The 21,579-nt window shown below is 48.3% G+C and overlaps 11 protein-coding genes across 14 annotated transcripts; 4 read left to right on the top strand and 7 right to left on the bottom strand.

The window, feature by feature from the left end:
* The first annotated feature begins 2,822 nt into the window (after nucleotides 1-2,822).
* LOC111075465 (protein FAM32A-like) lies at nucleotides 2,823-3,344 on the top strand. The gene has a single exon (XM_022368762.2). It carries the CDS (start codon nucleotides 2,880-2,882, stop codon nucleotides 3,246-3,248), a length of 369 nt encoding a protein of 122 aa, XP_022224454.1. The 5' UTR covers nucleotides 2,823-2,879; the 3' UTR covers nucleotides 3,249-3,344.
* A 192-nt stretch (nucleotides 3,345-3,536) lies between these two features.
* On the bottom strand, nucleotides 3,537-5,211 carry LOC111075444. The gene is given in 3 exon segments (XM_022368739.2): nucleotides 3,537-4,365; nucleotides 4,367-4,921; nucleotides 5,000-5,211. Coding segments are annotated over 3 exon segments (1,488 nt in total). The 5' UTR covers nucleotides 5,150-5,211; the 3' UTR covers nucleotides 3,537-3,582.
* Nucleotides 5,212-5,236: 25 nt separating this feature from the next.
* On the top strand, nucleotides 5,237-7,259 carry LOC111075432 (elongator complex protein 3). Its single transcript, XM_022368733.2, has 4 exons — nucleotides 5,237-5,345; nucleotides 5,411-5,652; nucleotides 5,707-6,572; nucleotides 6,635-7,259. The coding sequence occupies exons 1-4, from the start codon at nucleotides 5,324-5,326 to the stop codon at nucleotides 7,155-7,157; spliced, it is 1,653 nt and encodes a 550-aa protein (XP_022224425.2). The 5' UTR covers nucleotides 5,237-5,323; the 3' UTR covers nucleotides 7,158-7,259.
* LOC111075457 (solute carrier family 17 member 9) lies at nucleotides 7,156-9,019 on the bottom strand. Its single transcript, XM_022368750.2, has 3 exons — nucleotides 8,701-9,019; nucleotides 8,225-8,612; nucleotides 7,156-8,158 (listed from the first exon to the last, which is right to left on the bottom strand). Exons 1-3 carry the CDS (start codon nucleotides 8,766-8,768, stop codon nucleotides 7,298-7,300), a joined length of 1,317 nt encoding a protein of 438 aa, XP_022224442.1. The 5' UTR covers nucleotides 8,769-9,019; the 3' UTR covers nucleotides 7,156-7,297.
* Nucleotides 9,020-9,333: 314 nt separating this feature from the next.
* Nucleotides 9,334-12,675, bottom strand: LOC111075419 (PHD finger protein 14). Of its 2 annotated transcripts, none has more exons than XM_022368713.2 (2): nucleotides 10,368-12,675; nucleotides 9,334-10,313 (listed from the first exon to the last, which is right to left on the bottom strand). In XM_022368713.2, exons 1-2 carry the CDS (start codon nucleotides 12,574-12,576, stop codon nucleotides 9,457-9,459), a joined length of 3,066 nt encoding a protein of 1,021 aa, XP_022224405.2. In that variant the 5' UTR covers nucleotides 12,577-12,675; the 3' UTR covers nucleotides 9,334-9,456. The 2 variants fall into 2 exon arrangements, with proteins under 2 accessions (XP_022224405.2, XP_022224413.2); XM_022368721.2 differs by having other exon boundaries at nucleotides 9,334-10,310.
* An 820-nt stretch (nucleotides 12,676-13,495) lies between these two features.
* LOC111075252 (tRNA selenocysteine 1-associated protein 1) lies at nucleotides 13,496-14,756 on the bottom strand. Its single transcript, XM_022368415.2, has 2 exons — nucleotides 14,638-14,756; nucleotides 13,496-14,576 (listed from the first exon to the last, which is right to left on the bottom strand). Exons 1-2 carry the CDS (start codon nucleotides 14,671-14,673, stop codon nucleotides 13,587-13,589), a joined length of 1,026 nt encoding a protein of 341 aa, XP_022224107.2. The 5' UTR covers nucleotides 14,674-14,756; the 3' UTR covers nucleotides 13,496-13,586.
* A 206-nt stretch (nucleotides 14,757-14,962) lies between these two features.
* On the top strand, nucleotides 14,963-15,554 carry LOC111075286 (NADH dehydrogenase [ubiquinone] 1 alpha subcomplex subunit 2). The gene is made up of 3 exons (XM_022368459.2): nucleotides 14,963-15,159; nucleotides 15,226-15,332; nucleotides 15,396-15,554. The coding sequence occupies exons 1-3, from the start codon at nucleotides 15,062-15,064 to the stop codon at nucleotides 15,476-15,478; spliced, it is 288 nt and encodes a 95-aa protein (XP_022224151.2). The 5' UTR covers nucleotides 14,963-15,061; the 3' UTR covers nucleotides 15,479-15,554.
* Nucleotides 15,555-15,562: 8 nt separating this feature from the next.
* LOC111075234 (probable pseudouridine-5'-phosphatase) lies at nucleotides 15,563-17,155 on the bottom strand. 3 transcript variants are annotated; one of them, XM_022368385.2, is made up of 4 exons: nucleotides 17,044-17,155; nucleotides 16,723-16,859; nucleotides 16,440-16,658; nucleotides 15,563-16,041 (listed from the first exon to the last, which is right to left on the bottom strand). In XM_022368385.2, the coding sequence occupies exons 2-4, from the start codon at nucleotides 16,784-16,786 to the stop codon at nucleotides 15,629-15,631; spliced, it is 696 nt and encodes a 231-aa protein (XP_022224077.1). In that variant the 5' UTR covers nucleotides 16,787-16,859; nucleotides 17,044-17,155; the 3' UTR covers nucleotides 15,563-15,628. The 3 variants fall into 3 exon arrangements, with proteins under 3 accessions (XP_022224077.1, XP_022224084.1, XP_022224093.1); XM_022368392.2 differs by lacking the exon at nucleotides 16,440-16,658 and adding an exon at nucleotides 16,177-16,395; XM_022368401.2 differs by lacking the exon at nucleotides 17,044-17,155 and adding an exon at nucleotides 16,965-16,982.
* Nucleotides 17,156-17,442: 287 nt separating this feature from the next.
* LOC111075259 (60S ribosomal protein L27a) lies at nucleotides 17,443-18,651 on the bottom strand. The gene is made up of 4 exons (XM_022368427.1): nucleotides 18,554-18,651; nucleotides 17,954-18,271; nucleotides 17,597-17,731; nucleotides 17,443-17,528 (listed from the first exon to the last, which is right to left on the bottom strand). The coding sequence occupies exons 1-3, from the start codon at nucleotides 18,554-18,556 to the stop codon at nucleotides 17,603-17,605; spliced, it is 450 nt and encodes a 149-aa protein (XP_022224119.1). The 5' UTR covers nucleotides 18,557-18,651; the 3' UTR covers nucleotides 17,443-17,528; nucleotides 17,597-17,602.
* Nucleotides 18,652-18,761: 110 nt separating this feature from the next.
* Nucleotides 18,762-19,453, bottom strand: LOC111075269 (39S ribosomal protein L27, mitochondrial). Its single transcript, XM_022368438.2, has 3 exons — nucleotides 19,283-19,453; nucleotides 19,061-19,224; nucleotides 18,762-18,997 (listed from the first exon to the last, which is right to left on the bottom strand). Exons 1-3 carry the CDS (start codon nucleotides 19,344-19,346, stop codon nucleotides 18,794-18,796), a joined length of 432 nt encoding a protein of 143 aa, XP_022224130.1. The 5' UTR covers nucleotides 19,347-19,453; the 3' UTR covers nucleotides 18,762-18,793.
* Nucleotides 19,454-19,742: 289 nt separating this feature from the next.
* Nucleotides 19,743-21,564, top strand: LOC111075217. The gene is made up of 2 exons (XM_022368360.2): nucleotides 19,743-19,907; nucleotides 19,971-21,564. The coding sequence occupies exons 1-2, from the start codon at nucleotides 19,752-19,754 to the stop codon at nucleotides 21,543-21,545; spliced, it is 1,731 nt and encodes a 576-aa protein (XP_022224052.2). The 5' UTR covers nucleotides 19,743-19,751; the 3' UTR covers nucleotides 21,546-21,564.
* The last annotated feature ends 15 nt before the right edge of the window (nucleotides 21,565-21,579 follow it).

Here is a 21,579-nt window from a genome sequence, read left to right as displayed (position 1 = left end):
GTACCAATCAGGAGAAGCGCGGACAAAACCATAATGATTTCCGTAAATTTCATATTTCCGCAGTGATTTAGAACTTCGACTGACTAACTCAGCATAATCTGGAACTAGCAGTTAAATGCTCAAAAAATGCTAATTATACCCGTACTCAAAAAAGAGTTAAGGGGTATATTAGATTTGTGGTAAAAGTGGATGTGTGTAACGCAGAGAAGGAAACGTTTCCGACCCCATAAAGTATATATATTCTTGATCAGCATCAATAGCCGAGTCGATATAGCCATGTCTGTCTGTCCGTCTGTCTGTCTGTCTGTCTGTCTGTCTGTCTGTCTGTCTGTCGTCTGATGAGCGCCTAGATCTCAGAAACTATAAGAGCTAGGGCAACCAAATTTGGTTTCCAGACTCATGTGATATCCCACTGCTACGTGTATTTCAGAATTTCGCCCCGCCCCCTTTCCGCCCCCACAAGGGACAAATCTGTGGCAGGCACAATTTTAAAGATACGATAAAACTAAAAACGCAGTATCGTAGAGAATGCCCATATCTACCAGACTGCTGAATCTGAATTATATCGGATCATAATTATAGCCAGAACGACGAAATTAATTTTCAGTTGCTTCCCCTGCCCCTCCCGCCCACGACAACGCAACTCATTTTCCTTCTCGCTCGCACACTCTGCCGCGTTCAGTGCGCGAGCAACCCTTAGCGGAGGAGATGTAGAATCTAAATGGTACATGTATAATCTACATGTTAGATGTAGAATATACATAATATATGTAGATGTAGATAGCAGATGTAGCAAAAAAATGTAAAATGTAAAATTTCTTTTTTTTTTTTAATTCTAAATAATTATATGCTTAAAAATGTATATGCTGACTGAGTACGGGTATAAGTAGAGTCGCGTCTTTAGAAGCGACTCACACGTTCCTTCTCGTTTTTAATGGCTTCCAAAGTTCAGGCAAAGGTTTCAGCGATCAACTTTTATCACATAATTATATTAAAGCAAATAAAAATTAAAATAAAAAACCGTTTCCTCCCATTTTTAATGTGTATTTGTGTTCGTGTGTATGTGTGTTCTACTGTATTATTTCTTATACCGTATACTCTATCTTTTTAAATATAATATGAATCAGACATTATACCTGTAAGAATATTATTTTGATTATCCGGATACGGAAATACTTTGAATACCGGGACTCTGCCAATTTCGCTCGGAATATTGGCAATTATAAAAATTTCGTTGTGGAGCTTGGAACAACAAATTTAACATCAATTAAAGGAAATAAGGTATACAAAAATCCATACGCACAGAAGAAACTTGGTTGACGAGCAACACTGACGTCACATTTAGTCAACATTTACGTTTTATGCTTTGGCCGTTTTTTTTTGAACCTTAATATGTAAATAGTCCAATGAAACGAACTTCTGAAAACTTGCCAATCTTCTAGAAAATTTATGTATCTATCGGATAAAATTATTTGTTTAGGGCTGAGAGAGCCAACTATCTAGTAATAGTAAACTGAATATTAGGAATATCAACGCATCTTGTCGTGTCCTTCAGAATACTTACGGTATATTTTTTAATCAAGTTCCAATTTATTTGTTTATATATTAAGATACGCTTCAAAATGACCGCCAGACTCCACTTATCGCATAAAAATATCGATATTATTCACTCTCAATTCGTGGAGAGTTTTCAAAATTTTCTCTCAATTCGTGGAGAGTTTGCAAAATTTGCTCTCTTTTCAGTGGAGAAGAGATTGTTTTTGTGGAGACTTTCCCCTCATTTTCGTGGTGTGGCAGCATGTTGCTGAAATTTTTCCCATACAAATCAAATGTATCTTACGGGAACGCGTATGGAATAAAGATTCATTGTTGCGTCATTCCATACGCGTTCCCGTAAGATGCATTTGATTTGTATGGTAAAAATTTCAGCAACATGGGGAAATGAAGTAGCAGCATTGTTGTGCAACTTTGGCACGGAATGATCAACAATCTGCATACCTTGGGAAAATGGATATTATGGACTTGAGATATTGTTTGTAATTTCAGGCTCCAATTAATGCAAAAACTATTCAGTCTCTGTTCTAAAGATTTTAACAAAGTTTTGCCGCTCACGACTACCAATAATAGGTATCAGAACCGGGATAAATGTATATATAAAACACAAACATGTGCATTTATAGGTAAAAAACATGATAATCTAGGATAAAATCATAAATAATTTTTCAATGGAACAAAACATTTAACATCAATTAAAAGAAATAAGGTATACAAAAGTACATACGCATAGAAGATACTTGGTTGACCAGCAACACTGACGTCAACATTTACGTGTTATGCTTTGGCCGTTTTTGTTTGAACCTTATTATGGAAACAATCCAATGAAAAAGAGTTCTGAAAACTAGCCAATCCTAAGCAAAATACATTGAGGAATTAGATAAAATTATTTGCTCAAGGCTGAGAGGGCCAACTAGCTAGTAATATTAAACTGAATATCAAATTTGACGAATATCATATCACAAAATATCATGCTATGGCAGCCCGCTGCAACTACGAATTGCACGAGTCTGGTAACGCCACAAAACGACGACACATTCGTTCTATGTTGTTTTTGTTTGAACCTTAATATGTAAATAATCCAATAAAAAGGACTTCAGAAAACTTGCCAATCCTGAACCAAATTTATGTATCTATCGGATAAAGTTATTTGTTTAGGGCTGAGAGTCCCAGCTAGCTAGTAATATTAAAAGGAATATCAAAATCGAGGAATATCAACGTTGAATGTTTTGAAAAAACAATCGATACCATCTTAATAGTATCGGGCTCTAATAAAAACCATTGAAACGCTAAAGAAAAACAATACAATTTTTTAAACAAAAACCATGTCTGACGAGTACGCGTGTGTGGCCAAGGGCAAGCTCAAGCTAAAGAACGACACAGAATTGAAGAAGAAAAAGAAGAAGAGTAAAGGCAAGGACAAGGAGAAGGAACGCGAGGCACTGCTAAAGTCATATGTGGAACAGCAGATCGCGGAGACGAGCACATCCTCATCGGCAGCTGTTGGCAGTGGGTACGAACGGAAACTAACCAAGGCGGAGCTGGCCAGCAAGAAGCAGCAGGAGAAGATGCGCAACAAACGGATAATGGACAAGGCTCAGACCACGCACAAGGAGCGGGTGGAGAAGTTCAACGAGCATCTGGACTCTCTCACCGAGCATTTCGACATACCAAAGGTTTCATGGACGAAATAAACGCAGAGGGCACTCACAATGGCTTGTTGTGTTATTGTAACTTAAATATTAGGTTTATTATTATTAGGTTTACCAATAGAAGCGTTAAGTAATTTTGACTACAATGTGTGTGTGTGTGGGGGTGTTCAAAATCAACCAATCGGGGATGGCACAACTAACCTAATTACACATTTTCATATATATGTAGCAGCTAATGATAATCATATACAAATCAACTTGAAGAGGATTTTGTTTTTTTGTTTATATAGTTTCCAACTTTCAGTCCAGTAAGTCCATATGCGAGTGCTGGTGTCTTCCATGAATGACACATCAACGTGCAGCGGGCGGCTGCTGCTTAGCGAGGCGATATCAATTCGAACATGGCATACTTCCAGGTCCATGAACGCACCAGCTGCTCAAAACGCTCGCGTTCATGCTCGTAGATATAGCCCACTTCTGGCTCCATGCACACCTCGGTGTACGGATCGGTGAGTAGGCTCTGAACTGACAGCAAAACCTTCGCCACGTTCAGCGCCAGCGACCAGTTTTGCTGCTGGAATATGTCAATGCCCACATCGCCGTGCCGAGATACATTCGGATGTAGGATTTTGGTTAGAAAACGCACTGTGGGCGGTGCCATGGGATACCGGTCGGGGAAGTAGATAAACAAGAAGAATTTTCCGCCCTCGTAGGGACTGCCCGGTGGCCCCAGTATCGTTGCCTGCCAATAGTTGTTCTGTCGATCCAATGGTATGGCGGAAATGCCCTCCGACTCGTAGCTGTTCAGCAGATTAGCCTCGCCGCGCAGAAATATATTTCGTATCGGATTGTCCTGCTCCTCGTCGTGCTGAGACTGACCGCGTCCGCCCATTTCAATCAGGCAGGTGCGACAGAAGCATGACGACATCAAGGCGCCGTACAGCTTGTACCAGTTCGGCGCGTCCGCGAGACTCTCGAACAATGGCCAGCGCTGCTTGATGTACGCCTTCCACATGCTTTGGGCCGTGTTCTTGCCAATGATGTCGTGCCACTGCTTGCACACTTCGCTGGACATCCACAGGGACATGTCGTCCAGATAGGCGAATATTTTCAGCAATATCTCGACGGGTATGCGGCTAATGATACTCTTATTGACCCGCTGCATTGCTACCGCCAGCCCCATTGGCATTGTTATATTCATGGGTCCGCAACCTGCCATCGGCCAGCTCGTTCATGTAGTGCGGCAGGCCCAATGGGGCCGTGGCTCGTGGCCGCTTGATGGGTAACAGGAACGGATTGACGGCGCGCTCATTGTCAAAGTCGCGTTCAGGTGTTGCGCGTCGTGCCGGCGGTTGCAGGGCAACCAGATCTGGCGCCTGCTGCTGTGGCATTTCTAACTGTTGGATCAGCGCATCCGCCAGAACATTATTCACTGGCAGCGGTGGCTGTGGTTGTGGCTGGTGCGGCTGTGCTGCGGGCTCGGCATCTTCCAGGTCTTCGAATCCCATTATGTCCACATCGTTTTCAGTTTCCTCATCCTCTTGCTTGTCCTTGAACGGTGGCTCATCGTTGCCAGAATCCTCGTCATCCGACAGTTCCGTCAGCATCTCTTCGGCCAGTTGTGCGTTGTACAGAAAGGCATGACACGCCCCGCATAGCGGCTCACCAAAGTTGGGCCCATAATAGCCATTGCAAACCCAGCAGGTGTGGCTGTTCTGTGGACGATTAAATGACGTTTAATTGTCAACATATTGATGTCCAAAACCCCGGTGTTCGTTCCGTTGTATACACACCGAAAAGTAGAATGTGGGCTCTGTCAGTTGTTCCTTCGCCTTGTCCGCATCTTCATCTTGTGCGTCGTCCATTTCATCGTCGCTCGCGTTTAGCTCCTCCAACAACTGCTCCTGGTCCTTTTGCTGCTGCGCTGACACGCAGCTAGTCATTTTTTTCGTTGCACAAAATGTAAAAAAGAATTCAGATATCAGAAGTATTAGGGATGGAAGTCCAGCGATACTTGCAGTGCGCATCGTTATCGGTGTACGCCGTATCGATAAGCAAAACAAAACAAAACAGCTGCAACGTCACACGTGCAATATTTACGCGAAAATCAGACAAAAATGAAGCCGAAAAAGAAGTTGGGTAAGTTTGTTTATGCCCAATACAGGGGTGCTGATTACACTAAGCAACGTTTTTCCTTTTGGCAGGTGTTGGTCTCAGTCGTGAGGAGCGACAGGTGCTTGTTATCGGGGAAATAATACAGGAGCTGCTGGCGGCACACGATGCCAAAAAGGATGTCAATTTGAATCGCATGAAGTCGCTTATAGCGTCCAAATATGGACTGGACAGCTCGCCACGATTGGTGGACATAATCGCCGCCGTGCCGCAGGATGCCAAAAAGATCCTGCTGCCCAAACTGCGCGCCAAGCCCATACGTACAGCGAGCGGCGTAAGTTGGACACCTTTTCCATTTTATCACACTTAAATCAACGCTTTCGTACAGATTGCCGTCGTTGCAGTCATGTGCAAGCCCCATCGTTGTCCGCACATCAATATGACCGGCAATATTTGCGTCTATTGTCCGGGCGGACCGGACAGCGACTTTGAGTACTCGACGCAATCGTATACGGGCTATGAGCCCACCTCCATGCGTGCCATACGGGCACGTTACGATCCCTTCGTTCAGACGCGACATCGCGTCGAACAGCTCAAACAGCTGGGCCACAGCGTGGACAAGGTCGAGTTCATTGTGATGGGCGGCACCTTTATGTGTCTGTCGGAGGAGTATCGCGACTATTTCATACGCAATCTGCACGACGCTCTGTCCGGTCACAGCAGCGCCAATGTGGCCGAGGCTGTACGCTACTCGGAGAAATCTCGCACCAAGTGCATTGGCATTACCATTGAGACACGTCCCGATTACTGCCTCAAGCGGCATCTCTCGGACATGCTCAACTATGGCTGCACGCGGCTGGAAATTGGCGTGCAATCCGTTTACGAAGATGTGGCCAGAGACACGAATCGTGGCCATACGGTGCGGGCTGTGTGCGAAAGTTTTCAACTGGGCAAAGATGCCGGCTACAAGATTGTGGCACACATGATGCCCGATCTGCCCAATGTGGACTTTGAGCGTGACATTGAGCAGTTTATCGAGTACTTTGAGAATCCAGCCTTTCGCTCGGATGGCCTCAAAATCTATCCCACGCTCGTCATTCGCGGCACCGGACTGTATGAGCTGTGGAAGACCGGACGCTACAAGTCCTATCCGCCCTCAATGCTGGTGGATCTGGTGGCCAAAATCCTGGCTCTAGTGCCACCCTGGACGCGCGTCTACCGCGTACAGCGCGACATTCCCATGCCGTTGGTTAGGTAAGCAATAGCAAAACACTCGATTCGGTGAATTCTCTGATGAGTCCACACTTCCCTTTCAGCTCTGGTGTGGAGCATGGCAATCTGCGAGAGTTGGCGCTGGCTCGCATGAAGGATCTGGGCACCACATGCCGTGATGTGCGGACCCGCGAGGTGGGCATCCAGGAGATACACAACAAAGTTCGACCCTATGACATAGAGCTAATCCGACGCGACTATGTGGCCAATGGAGGCTGGGAGACGTTTCTCTCGTACGAGGATCCCGAACAGGACATACTCGTGGGTCTGCTGCGGCTGCGTAAATGTTCGCCGGACACTTTCCGGCCCGAGCTGAAGGGCGACTGTTCCATTGTGCGGGAATTGCATGTCTATGGCTCCGTAGTGCCGGTGAATGCGCGCGATCCCACCAAATTCCAGCATCAGGGTTTCGGCATACTGCTCATGGAAGAGGCGGAGCGCATTGCTGTCGAGGAGCATGGCAGCCGCAAGCTGGCGGTCATCTCGGGTGTGGGCACACGCAACTACTACCGCAAGATGGGCTACACGCTGGACGGGCCCTACATGTCGAAGATCTTAACGGATTGAGTTTTTTTAAATATTTATCACGCCGTAGGAGCCGTAGGATTTCGCTACTTAACACTATGGGCCTTATATACATAAATAATAAAAAATTAAAATTTCTTTCCTGACAATGCGTAGAAAAACGTCCGTTGAGCGCGTTGACCCTAAACAATGGCCTCCGCGGAGCCAAAGACCAGAAATATGATCCAACCCACTAGATTAATGCCAGCCGCTGCGCTGAAAACCATTGGCCAGCTCTGGGTCAGCTCCAGTATGTGGCCCGCCAGATAGACGCCGAGGAAGCCGGGTATGGCGCCCACCGTGTTCATCAGGCCAAAAACGCTGCCCGAGTGGAGCGGCGCCAGATCCTGGGGATTCACCGTCACCGCATTGTTGTGGAAGCCCGTGCCGCCAATGATGATGGTCATGCAAATCAGCGCCGTGTGGAAATCCGATGTGCGACTCATCACAAACAGCGCCAGATTCTGGGCGGCAAAGCAACAGCTCTGGATGAACTTCCTCACCGTGGTGGTGTGCCATTCGCGTGCCAGCAGCCGCGTAGTCAAGTACTTGGCGAACAGTGTGCATGGGGGCAGGGCCAGCCAGGGTATCATGTTGACCACCCAGCCCTTGGCGTGCGGAAAGCCATCGTGGAAGTAGGTGGGCAGCCACGAGAGCAGCACAAAGAAGCAATTCATCTCGCAGGCATGCGTCAGTACGCAGGCCCAAAAGGATAGCCGACTGAAGTAGCGCAGCCAGGGCACAGCCGTCTCCGCTGGCGTTCTGTTTGAGCACAGTCGCGAGGGTGTGGCAATGTTGATGATTCGATTCCGCTCTCCTGCCATGGCATAGTAGCGCAAGACCAACGCCCAAGCGATGCCCATCAGGCCAATTACACGGAACACATACGACCAGCCAAAGTAATCGAGCAGAAAGGAGCCCATAATGCCCGTGAGCAGGGTGCCCAAGGCCGAGCCAGCAGTCAGCAGGCCAAAGAAGCTGCTGCGCTCGTTCGGGCACAGGTTCTAAAAGAAAACAAACAACATAATTCAGATCGAATCCAAGACGTATCCAGAGGCATTGCCACTCACCTGGCTGGTCAGACTGATCATGCTGGGAAAATGTACGCCCTGAAAGGCGCCGTTCAGTATGCGTATGGCCACAATCAAGGGTATGGCATAGCTCTTGATCGAACCCGCCGACCAGATGATCGTCGGCATCAGGAATGTGATGAGTGACCAGCCAATGGCTGCAAACAGTATAACCCTTTGGCCACCAAAGCGATCACTGAAGTAACCGCCCACCACCTGCGTCAGGGTGTAGCCCCAAAAGAACGAACTGAGAACGGTGCCCGAATCGGTTTTGCTCCACTTTTGTGCGGCTGCCACCGCCGGCACCAGCAGTGGCATGGTTGTGCGCGTCGAGTACAGCATGCATGTGCCCGTTATCAGTGTGATGAACCAAACGCGTTTCTCGTGCCTATGCGACAAAAAGAACAAAACAAGAGGGAACAGCGACGATGGATTAGTTTCGGGTCGTCGTGCACAATAAATATTCCTGATCTCACCTTGTCCATATGCTTTGCGTGTCCACCAGCTCACCACGCAACAGCGAATACTTTAGTTTCTCATCCATGTTGTTTATAATAATAAGCTGTTTGGTGTCCGTTTCTTCATCTATGCCAAATGCTCTTGCTGGCCATTAACGTCACACATTTCACCTGCTGCCAACTGCTGTGCCGCTTGCCGCTGTGGCATGTTCCAATATTGGGCTGCGTTGTTTACTTTCATTCAGTTTCGTTGAAACAATTTCTTTAGTTTTGTATCGACTCTGTTTTTTACGTGGCTATTTTTCACGCAGCAGCAGCAGCAGCTGGTTATAGCAAGCGATTCAGTCTAGGCGACCAATCAATGCGCTTCCCCTTCTTCACGGTTGTTTACGACTCTAACCTTTTTAGTTTGCAACGTATTAAATGATTAATTTGTTCATATTCAAACCATCTGTTTAGTTTGCAGAAAATTAAATGTTTAGTTTGTGTTTAAAACAAATAAAACTGCAAGCAAAAGCCTGTAGAAAAAGCGAAAATACCGCAATGTAGGGTGCAAAAAGGAGTGTGGCCATACTCTGCGAAACAGGGCGCTGCCAGATGCATTTCGTCTGTGGCGTGAGTTTCAAACGGCAGGAAATGAAAATTTTGCAATGAGGATTTCTTAATAAATTTAATTTTCCGGTAAATTAACGCAAATATCAAGTACAAGTAAATGTGGCATCGATTCAAAAATTGTATAAAGACCTAAATAAATGTTAATATTAAGATAAGATTCTATTTCTTGGGCAGTGCATCATCATCTGTGGGATCACAGTCCGCACAGTGCCAGGAATATCCGCGTATTTTCGGCGACTTCTTCAGCGGCGGATCGAGGCAGGCAAAGTGATAATGCTTGTGGCAGTCGTCGCAGGTCACCACCTGATTGGGTTTGCCGCTTTTGGTGCACACGCAGCAGTTGATCTCCACAATGGGCTTCGGATTGGACACACGCGGCCGTCCCACACGAGGCGTTGCCTTGCGTGGACTAACCTTGCGCTTGGGCGATGGAGTCTCGGGCGGGGGCACAGGTGTTGCTGCTGGTGCTGCTGCTGGCGCTGCTTCCTTCGTATCCTTTGGCTTTTGCGGCGATACCGCCACGGCGGGCATCACAACGGGCACTAGGGTTTGCTCTGGCGCCACAATATCCTCGACCGTTTCCACGGACGTCGGCCGCGATGCTTCGTCCACCGAGCGCACCGCATTGGCGGGCACATAGAAGTACTGAGATTCGGGCGCATCCTCGCCCGGCAGACGCATTGTTTTCAATATGATTTTAATCGTGTTGGGCGTGGCATTGGCCGGATTTGGATGCAGTGACTCATTGAGATGGGCGCGCTTTTTTCGCTTACGCTTGTGCTCCTTGCTGAATGACTTTTCCGTATCCGAGGAGAGATTGTGCTTGTTTTTATGCTTGTCCTTGCGCTTGCCCTTGCGCGACAGTTTGCCACTCAGTTCGTCCACGGAGTCCTCGCAGCCAGATAGGATCGTGTTGCTAGCAGTGGGTGTGGCAGCCAAAGCGGCGGCTGCAATAGCGGCAGCAGCAGCAGCGGCAGCAGCAGCGGCAGCGGCGGAAGTAGAAGCCACTGGAACTGCTTGGAGGAGAAAAAGAGAATGAGACGCTTCGGATTCAGATGGCTTAAACCTACCATTTATGGGAGTCTTGCGCGGCGACTGCTGTCTGGGTCGCTTGGGTGACATTGTCAAATCCACGTAAAGATCTGGCCCAACGACAGCCACAGGCAGGGATTTGTTGAGCGCTCGCTTGGCGGACATGGAATCCCTGGGAAAGGCTGCAGCTGGCGCTGGCACATCGTCCAGCGAGTAACGGTCCACATACACCAGGCTGCCGTCCTTGTTGAAGCGCGTGCGAGATTTGCGTGGGCCCGACGAGATCTCCGTGACCGCATCGGAGCCATCCGACTTGTCACAGCACTCGGAGCACTGCCAGCCATACTGCTTGGACTTCTTGGGGGGCCGCGTCAGCGGCGGATTCAGACAGCCCAGATGGTAGTGCAGATTGCAGGTGTCACACTTGACCAGCAAATGCTGATCGTTGTTCCGCTTGCAGATGCCGCACGCCATAGCGGGCGCAATGGCGGGTGCTGTCCTGCTGCCCTGCTTCGCCTGGGTGCTGAGCATGCGCGAGGAGTCCAGCTTGGTGCCCGGTGGCCCCAGGTGGGCCAGTGGAAAGCCCACGCCCATTTTGAGCGCCGCAGCCGTCGGCACCGATATGGGGCGTTGCGGCGGCGTGGGCGTGCTGGTCTTGGCAAGCGCCGCCATCTCTGGCTGGGGACGAGCGATGAGCTCCACATTGGGCAGCGTGAGGGTGGGTGCCAGGTGCGAGAGATTGCCATGCAATGTGCGGATGGTGGCCAGCAGTGTGTCCCGCGTGGACTTGACCGCTTTGCGCTCCTCCAGCGACGCATCGTACTGTGCCCGGAGACTGTCCTGGTCCTTGGACAGGATGGCATTGTGGCTGATCAGCTGCTGCTGCTGCTGCCGAAAGTCCTCCATCCGCACAATGCGATCCATGTAGTAGGCGGTGAACTCGACGCTGAAGGCGGGCGTAATGTGCCACTTCTTTCGTATGTCTGTGAGGGCATTGATGTGCGCCTCCCGCTGCTCCATGTGCTGCACATCCACGGACATGATCTCGGCCTTGGCCAGCAGCCGGCGGCACGCAGAGGCCGAAGTGGTCAGCAAACGCGACATCTTCTGCGTGGGCACCCAGGGCGCTGGCTTCAGTTCCTTATGCTGGGCGTACTTCAGCTGAATCTTGAGCAGCTTGCGCTGTATGCGCGCCTGGGCGGGATTCGTGGGCGGTTCGTCCAGGGGCTGCTGCTGCTGCTCGCTGGTGGTCAACTCCTTCTCCTTGGCCTTCTGCAGCATGTTGAGGCGGAGCGTGTGATAGTTTCGCCGGCGCTTCTTGATCATCTCCTTCTCGGAGTGCACCTTGCAGTGGGCGTAGAAGGGATCGGCCGCATCGTCCTCGTGATGGGCCTCGATGAGGAAGCCCGCCACCTGGGCGCACGTCACATGGAAGTAGGTCTTGCACATGCCCGCATCGCAGCCAATGCAGACGCCAGTGCGGGCAAAGAGCGAGTTCTCGCACAGGGAGCACACCTTGGCCCCCCACTTGCTGTACTGCATCTCGAAGAGCGTCACCGATGACAGCTGCTCCACCTCACCGAATGCCACGCCGGGCACATACAGCGCACAAATGAGATGCACCCACTTGCCCACGTCCGTCTCCTTGTAGATGCCGCCCTTATTCGGGCACAGTTCGCAGTCCGGCTCCGAGACGCCGGCGCGGCACGCCTCACAGAACCACGGCTCCGTGGAGCAGGTGGAATTGGTGCTCGAGATGCTCACATTGTCACTGACGCCGTAGCAGCCCTCGTGGACGGACACACCGCAGGCATCGCACTCGACAATCTCGTTGACGTCGTCGCTCCGCTCACCGAGACAGACGCAGCACATCCGCTTGGCGGGCGCACTGGAAAGTTGCACCGAACGTATGCCAATGGCCGGCGCACCCGCCACCGTCCCGTAATCATTACCATTGATGCCATTTTGCAGGGGCGGCGCCTGGCACGTGCCGGTGCCGGTGCCCTCACTATCGGCCAGCAGCTGTTGCAGCTGGAGCGTGGAATCATCACTTTCGGCCTCGGAATCCGCATTGGAGTCCGATTCACTGCTGCTGGCATCGCTGCTATCGCCCTCCCCATCACTCTCGTCCTTGCAGCCATCAATGTCTGGACAGAAGTCGCTATCCGATGAGCTCTCACCCAGATCCAAGTCGAGCAGGGCCTGCGTCGATATCTTCGGCTGGCGCGCCCGCTTAAATGACGCCATTACCCAATATCAATCAAAACCAACGGGGTTTTAATGGATATTTGCAAAACTGCTTTGTTTTTTTTTTATTTTTTCTTACTTAACCCCAACAGACAGCGTGACCGGCCAAAAAATAAATACCACATAAGAAAACCAGGGCAATCGGGCGATCAAACGAGACTTAACCCACTTAACACCCCTCTATTTAAACAGTTGAGCACCCTCTGTTAAACCGCAGAAAATAATACTGTTTTTAAAGGCTCCTTGTGGCTCCATCCTCCTCTTTACTTACAAAACAAAAATTACCACCGACATCTTTCACCTGTAATGCGTAAAATATGTTAAAGTTACATCAATTTCGTGGAAATATTAAATACCCCCCTGGTCGACAATGGGATAACGTTCTATATTTTATTGATTGAAATCGTATTCCATGATTTTGATATTCAGTTTAATATTACTAGCTAGTTAGCCCTCTCAGCCCTAAACAAATAGTTTTATCCGATAGATACAACAATTTTCTCCAAGATTGGCTAGTTTTCAGAAGTCCTTTTTATTGCATTGTTTACCTAAAAAGGTTCAAACAAAAATGGCCAAAGCATAAAACGTGTTTTTCTGTTTTCCAATAAGCATTTACGATAGCACAGTGCTGACAGAGCACATCTACTAATCTCTTGAATGTCTTGGACATGAGGAGTTATATTTTATCCGAGAATGGGATCGAGAAACAGGTCCAGGTATCGGTCTCGAGCATAAATTTGCTTTAAAAACGTACATATTTTGCTTTCTTGGGACCATCGCCAAAGACTTTGTATATTGTGGTTGGATGTAGGGACCTACTCAGCAATCCAAGTCCTTGATGAACAGCCAGCGGGAAGGTTGCGGTAAACAGCTTTTGTGTATAATTGAAAGACCAAATATTCACGAGTATGTGGTTGTATTCTATGCATATTTTGTCGTCTAGTAGAGACCTGACAAACTTAAAGTATTATATTAGCTTCCATTAATGTATTGTATGGCATGACAATGTCCTAAAAGACCTCCAACTGCTCGATGGGCAGCCATTTGGAGCTCTCCAATGCATCGTATAGACGACGATCAGCATCGATGGTCTCCCGATTCATCTTATCCACGTCTAGGACGAATTTGTGTTCCACTAGTCCAAAATCCTCGTCAGTTCCGCCATTGGAGGCGGCAGTCTGCTGCTGCTGTTGCTGCTCGTACTGAGCGCTACGCTGGGCGCTCCAGGCCTCTGCGTGCTGGGCCAGCGTCGTGGGGTTCGAGTGGGACTGTGACATGGCCTGTTGGTAGTAGGCGGCCGCGTCGGTGATGGAGGGACCAGCCTGTTCATAGTATCCCTGCCAGGCGTTGTAGCCCTGCCAATAGGTGCTGGTGGGATCGTAGTACTGCGAGTAGTCCGCACCGGCTGCCGGAGACGAAGTTCCTCCAGAGCCAGCATAGCCGTAGCTGGTGCTGCTGCCGCTGACGCCGAGAGCAGCGCCCAGCTCGGATTTCGGTTTCGGCACAGCATTGCAGATTTTGATCGGTTTCGTGCCCAGGCCGATGAATCCATTCATGTCGTACAGCGCCGCCTTCTGCTCATCTTCGATGCCGAAGCGCACAAATCCGTATCCCTTGGAGAATCCCAGACTGTCCAAAATCACTTTGGCTGTCTTGATGGACGTGAACTTGCTGGAGAAGATCTTGTACAGCTGATAGTCGTCAACGTCGGAGCTAAGGTCGCCCACCCAAACGCTGAACTCACGCTCGTTGCCCGGCAGCTTGTACGAATTGCTGGCAGAGTTCAGACGGAAGCGCACGATGGGATTGGTGCCGGGAATCGGTTTGCCATTAAGCTTGTGCATGGCATCCAGGGCGTGATCGTCGGATATGAAGTTGACGAAACAGTAGCCGGCAGGCTCTCCGGTGTATTTGTTACGCATCAGACGCACTGTGGTCGGATCTTCGCCCATTTTTCGGAAGGCCGCAATTATGAAGTTCTCCGTCATGTAGGACTCCAGCTGTATTTAGTTTAGAATGTTAGCTAACCTTTTTTACGGCGGTATACTTTATGCCACTTACACTTCCCATCCATAGCTGGCAATGTACAGACGCCATAATTGTAGTTGACAAAAATAAAATTTTCCGCGTCCAACAAAATAGAAACAATAGAGATGGGATCTGTGTGACAAGGATGCATCGATCAAAAATATTTTTTATATCAATATACCGATATATTTTTGTTGATAATATATCTGTAGGCTATATTTTTTTGACTGGAGCTTGGATATATATTATTTTCGGAATTTGTAAAAAATTGAAACAAATTTTCTGTTTTTCTGTTGTTGCACGCCATAACATATATATACTCGCGACTTTAATTCCACCTATCGATGCACAGCGTGTAAGGGTATTTTTGTGCGATAGGCAAAACTTATCGGCGTTTGACCGCCTCCGTTTCATCTGTGATTTGATTGATTTAAATCAAAACAAAACATTAGGAAAAATGCGTCTAACTTTGAGCCGGCTTGCCAGCCTTACGCCAAAGCTGAAGGAACTGCGCATCGTACTGGATCCTGCCGGCGAAGCCTCCAAAGGAGCGAGGTTCGCCACAGAATTGTTACCTTTTAACATTACATAATATATAAAAAGAAAAACCAATAATTTCAGGGAATTCGTGCAGAAATTCTATCCCAATCTAAAGAAGGACAACCCAAATCTGCCGATACTGGTGCGCGAATGCTCCGGCGCCCAGCCAAGACTGTGGGCGCGCTATGGTAATTATATAAACAGCTCACAGAATTTGCCAAAAAAGTTCGTCTGTAAATATCCTTCTGCAGATAAAGGCAAGGAAATCTCCGTGTCGCTGACTAACCAGGCGGCGCCCGACATTCAGAAACAGCTGGAAGCGGTGGGCAGGTAAACGGAGACGCCAAATGCTTATCCAGAGGGGCACGAAACCACTTGTAGGCGATATTAAAGCTCAAAAGACAGAAAAACTCAACTGTTCCATGGCTACATCTTGTTAGTTTATTTTGAAAATCGTACATTTGTAGGGAAATCCGCAAGTAACTCAATCGCTAAACGGTGGCAGACCAAACTGCTCCGGCTTGAAATCCTCCAGGGACCGCAACACTTGTGTGGCATGGGAGCAACGGTCCTCGGACAAGCGTGCATCGGGCACCATAACCACCTGCATGCCAGCACTTTCGCCCGCCGTCACGCCATTGGGCGAATCCTCAAAGACCAAACATTTGGTTGGATCTGGCGTGTCACCGAACCGGCCAGCGGCCACCAAAAAGATATCGGGCGCTGGTTTGCCGTTCTTCACCTCGGCATCGGTGGAGCCGCATACCTTGTGGTGGAACAATTCGAATAGCTCTTTGTGGTGTGTGGATTTCAGCTCCACCATATCAGCACCAGAGCTGGTGGCCAGGCAGAAAGGCACCTTATTGGCATGCAAATGACGCAAAAGCCGTGCGGCACCTGAAACACAATTAGGAAAAAGGGAAAGGAAAAATGGTTGAAATGCCTCGTTTCAAGCAACAATTCGAATGAATATGCAGAGAGCGCGAAGGAAAGCCGTTTAGTGGATGTGTGTGTGGGCTGGCGGGTGCTAACCTTCCAGAAGCGGCACGTTGTCTAGTCGCTCGTGGCACATGTCCGTATAGCGCTTGAGGAAGTCATTCAACGAAATGGGCAGCTGGCATTCGCTGATGACGATTTCCGCCGAACGCTGCTCTGTGGTGCCCATAACCCGAAAACGGGTTGCCAGCGGGAATGGTTGACCGAAGGATGCGGCTATTTGCTTATAGACCGCCTCGTATACTTTCTCAGTGTCTGGAAATGTTGGATACCAAAACAAATAAATGGGACATTAGTACCTGGCATCAATTGGGCATTTCCCATTAAGGTGAGCGCATTGTCTCGCTGCTGTTTCGCGTACTCCTCCCAGGTGATTGGCAGCTCGTATGTGTTGACCATAAACTCGGCCACCTGACGTGTCTGCAGGCCCATTAGCTGCTCCTTGACGTCGAACGTGAACGTCTTGCCATAGGGATCGAGTACCGTTTGGGCGGCATCCGTGTACAGGCGCTCGGTGTCTGGTTTGGTTTGTGCAACGAGACGCTAAATTCAACTACACTCACAAACGCATACGACACTTACCCAGCAACAGGCCGTCCATGTCGAAGATGCAGTGGGTCACATTTCGCAATACCTTTTGGGCCATTTTGCCTTCCTCCAGTGCGCGGCGCTGCTCTTATGTAATAAGCGTCAATTCTTCGTAAATTCGTCACAAGGAGCTGCAATATAAACCACACACAAATTACAACGTAATTTCGATACTAAGTCACACAAATAATTATTCCGCATTGCCAGCCCCTGTCCGTGTTATCTTTCCCCTTGACTTGGTATTTTATGCTTGTCCTTGACCCAAGGACGTTAGTTTGATCCACTTGCCCAAAATATATTAAAACCTTGACCTACACGTAATGTTTGCTTGCTTCCTGCCTAAATTTTGGGACCTGCGTCGTCGTAATCTGCAGTCAACCGCTTCACAACGCTTTCTGTTAAAAACTGTGCCCCAAAACGGTGAATGTTAGCGCTCTAACAGTCACAAGGTTGCCAGACTTTTGACTCTTGGGGCCTCTAAAAACTTTTCCACTACTTTTTTCTCATCATTTCACAATCTTTGGCGAAATAATGCACACACGCAGGTTCGTGTTAACACAAGTCGACCGCACACTGAATTTCCAGTCGAACATCCAACGTTACCGTGCTTAGAACCGTAGACAATAGTTGTGAATTGATAGCGTCACGATAAGAAAGGTATCTTCCGGCGCTATCAACCCCCCCTCCCACCGGCACAAAACTAAAGCATACAAATTGTTTTTCTTTTAAATTTATTAAAAAACAAATACATTTTAGATGTTCGAATGTAATCCGTTTGCTTTTTTCTGACGAAGAGGAATCTGCAAGGAAAATTATACATTTTAATTGGCAAGAGAACATTTTGGAGCTGCAATTTTCGTTAACGCACCTTAACTTAGGCGCTCAGCAAGCACACACCACCGGCCTTCTTGATTTTGTCTTCAGCTTTCTTGGAGAAGTACTTGGCCTTCACAATGACGGGGCGGGCGGGCAAATGACCACGGCCCAGCAGCTTGTAGTAGCCCTGCGTAAGGAAAAGAAATTCGATTTTAGCAAATTGTTCTTGATGCAACGCGAGCGACTGCATTTGTTTTTGTGGCTGTTTCTTTGATCTGTAAGGCTTTCTCTACATGGTGAGAGCAATTGTACGAAAGCATTCAGTCCGCCCATCGCCTTGGGGATATCTTCATGTACAAAGAAACAGCAGCAAACGCAAAGAAAGTGCACAGAAGGCTTCACAACTTACGAATTTCACCAAATCGATGACGGGAGCCTTTGTGCTCTTCTCCTTCTCCAGCTCGGCGAATTTCTCGGGACCGACCAGGGACCAGAGTTTGTCCAGATTGATTTCGGGCCTGAACTTGTGCTGGCGGCGCAAGTGGAAGTTCCTCATACCAACTTTGCCGAAATAGCCAGGATGGTATTTGTCGAAGTTGATGCGATGGTGGTGCATGCCACCAGCGTTACCGCGACCTCCGGGATGCTTGCGGTGCTTGCCGATACGACCATGACCGTGGCTCACGTGACCACGCAGCTTCCTGGTCTTCTTCCGCTTGATATTTGACTGCAAGTAGCAAAATAATTCGATTTTATTGAATGTTTTCTTGCACGTGTGACAGCGCTGCACGACTGCGGCCAATGGCGCACGTGTGGGAGGTTATGTTGCCATGCCGAAGTCGCTTTTGCCGTTTTTCTCACTTTCACATTGTGGTATTGCACAGTATTTGTTTAAACCATGTGCAGGTTAACAGCAGCACATTTAATCAATTATAGCCAAGGGGCTTGTGTGTTTATTTTGACATTAAACCTAATTCAAACTGCACAACGTTCACCGACGTCCACTCACCATCTTCAGAGTTTTGGAAAGAAAGAAGTGAGCAAAGTTGGCTGCGCTTCGCCATGACAGGCTGGAAATCGTGCACGGTGTGGGTTCCAGTGTGCTGTTAGGCGCACATCAACTCTGCAGTGTGCTGTTAAGAGCAATGTTGTGATTTAAACCACTCAAAAAGTGCTGTTAGGTGCACATTGTGTTCGACATGAATTTTGTTGAAATATTTAATAAAATATTGCTTTTATTTATAACATTTTAAATTTCTTCCACCAAGCGAAAGCGTTGGTGCTGCTTCTCTGGAATAACGTTGAAAAACTTCTTATAGATGGTTTGGTCCTGTCGTCCGGCATAGTTTCTCTGAACCCAGGTGTGATCCCAATTCGGGTCAATTGTCTCGCAGGTCACGTAAACTTTGCCGTGCTCCATGGCAAACAGAGTTCCGTTGCGCCCAAAGCCCACCTGATGGATAATAGTTAAACATTGTTTAACGTAAATCGCTCTTTTTGTGTGGGTTAACCTTACATTCAAGCCTGGATGGAAGCGCGTTGTCAGCTGTGTGGCCAGTATTGTGCCTTCAGAGACAATGTGTCCGTCCATCACTCGCCACCCACGGTGCTTTGGTCTGGGATGTCCTTTCTTGTTCCGGGTGCTGCCGCCGGTTTTCTTACTGGCATTACGTATGGTGGCTGCAGAGAACATTCGGAGTTAGATATCTTTAACAGGTTTGGACAGGTGTATGCGTACTTATCAGTGGCTGGTCTGCTTTGAGACACTGTAGCGACAGTTTTTGCATTATAGTAAACGACATTTCGGTGTTTTTAATTGAATAAATAGCGACACAGGACGGGTTTTTCTTTTTGTTTATGCAATTCAATATAAATTCAACTAGAGTGTTGCCACACCTAACAAAGGGAAAAAAATCACGGATTTCAATGGATAAAAAATTGTATCAAATTATTCTGCTTAAATTATTAAAACATAAAACAATGTTTTTTGTGTTAGTTTGTGTCAAAATATTGAAATATTTAATTAATCAAAGAAAAGTAACTTGGAAAGAGTTCAAAACTGTGCTGTTAAACGCACACAGCACTCTGTTAATGACAAGCTGTTTTGTGTAATTTTAACCAAATTAATTAGAGCAACACTCGCTGACGAAGAAAATTACAATTTTTATTGTTTGTCTCCAGCATTTAGAATTAAGTTTAAAGTTAGCATGTCGCCGTGGGGCAACATTTGTCGCATCTGCAGCAGCCCCGCAGACTATGAGATATTTGCCAAGATACCAACGTACTTGCATGGCACCACGAACGAGTTTCTGGCGTGGCAGAAGCCAATAAACATATTGCTGGAAGAGACAACGGGTTTGAAAGTACGGGAGGCTTTGATCATCCATCCAGAACAGTATAACAATCCTGATTTGTCTCCCTTCTAGAACTCTACAGACGATGGCCTGCCCCGAAATATCTGCGCACCTTGCATTTCGTATCTTAAACATGCCGTCACATTCCGCGAGCAGTGCATTAAGAATGCACTCAGCCTCAAGCTGGCGGCGCTCTATCAACAGAAGTCGGTGAATATCACGGAGAAGAGTAAAAAAGATAAGGAGAGTGCATTGTTCACGGCCGAGGATCTGCGTTATGTGGAACAGCGGCCGGTGCACAATTTGTTGCTGAATAACACCGTCAAGCTGGAGGGCACAAAAGACAAAGTTCACAAGCAACTGCTCAACCAGAATACGCCGCAGCTGACCGCCAATTCCGAGCAACGTACACAGTATCTTAATTTATTATATGACAAGCATCAGCACTGTAAGGCAAAGCAGGGCAGGGACATGGAGCTGCCCACCACCAGTGGCAATGGCATTGTCGATGACGAGGAAGACTATGCCGCTGTCAGCTCCAGCGATGAGAACGAGGAGGCTGCTTTGCTGCGCAAGCACAAAAATTGCTACAACTACAGCGAAACGAATTTCGAGGAAGACGATCCCATGGAGCAGGATCAGTTGCGCGACATTAAGGTGACCATACCAGAGCCCATGTGGAAGGAGCGCAAGTGCCCAGCATGCCTCAAGCGTTTCATGTTCGAGGACTCGCATCAGACGCATCTGGACAACTGCGTGGAGTATCAGTTCATCACATTTGTGACTGAGATGACAAAGTTGCTGGAAATCAGAAAACAGAAAATGGTCTCGCCCCACGAGTTCATCAGGCGCATGATCTTTGCACTGCACAAAACCTGCACCTGGCTGCAGGAACATTCCATTGACACGCTGCTGGCCGATAAACTGAATCAAGTGAAAGTCTCAAATGGTGAGAGAACAGAGAAAGAAGCGCCCACCCAGCCGGAGTTGGAGGTTAAAATTGAGGATCTGTTTGACTATGTTAGTGGCACGACAACTCCCATTACGGCGGAGAATAATGTCCTGTATGCGATTGCACGCTCTGAGAGTACAAATTCTCAGTGCAAGCCAAAAACGCCGCTGGCAGAGAGATTACTAGACACTGAGATAATCAATGCCCCAAGAGCTTCGCTGGCAGGGGTGAAGAAACCGATTCCCATTCGCGTTAAACCCGCAAGCAGTTCGATTGGTATGGGTCTGCGACCCTCTCCGCAGCAGGGCTTGCGACCCTCTCCGCAGCAGCCCAATGGGGAACCTCTTGGTTTGGGTCTTCGGCCACCAGCGCAGCAGCAGCAACAGCAACAGCAGCAGCCCAACGGCGATAAGCACAAGGAGCGTGTAACGTTTCTGGAAAAGCTCCAGCGCGCTGCAGTCACACCTGGCTCTGGCACTCCGCCAGTTCAGGCGGCAGCTGCAGCTGCAGCCCCACCCTCGTTCTCGGCTCGATGCGGTCAGTGCAATTTACCCTTTGACTCTGTCTCCGACTTGGAGATTCACAATATTAATTATCACAACAGCCAAAACGAGAATGAACCCAATACTATTCTAAGCACAGACGACGATGACCAGAGGCGTCGCATAATTGCCCTTTTCGAAGATGATCTATAATAAGTTCCACCGCCCCCACCCCCACGTGTATGTC

This window comes from Drosophila obscura, unplaced genomic scaffold, assembly GCF_018151105.1.
Source record: "Drosophila obscura isolate BZ-5 IFL unplaced genomic scaffold, ASM1815110v1 contig_200, whole genome shotgun sequence".
Lineage (NCBI taxonomy): Eukaryota > Metazoa > Arthropoda > Insecta > Diptera > Drosophilidae > Drosophila > Drosophila obscura.
This window is presented reverse-complemented; position numbering and strand designations above follow the sequence as displayed.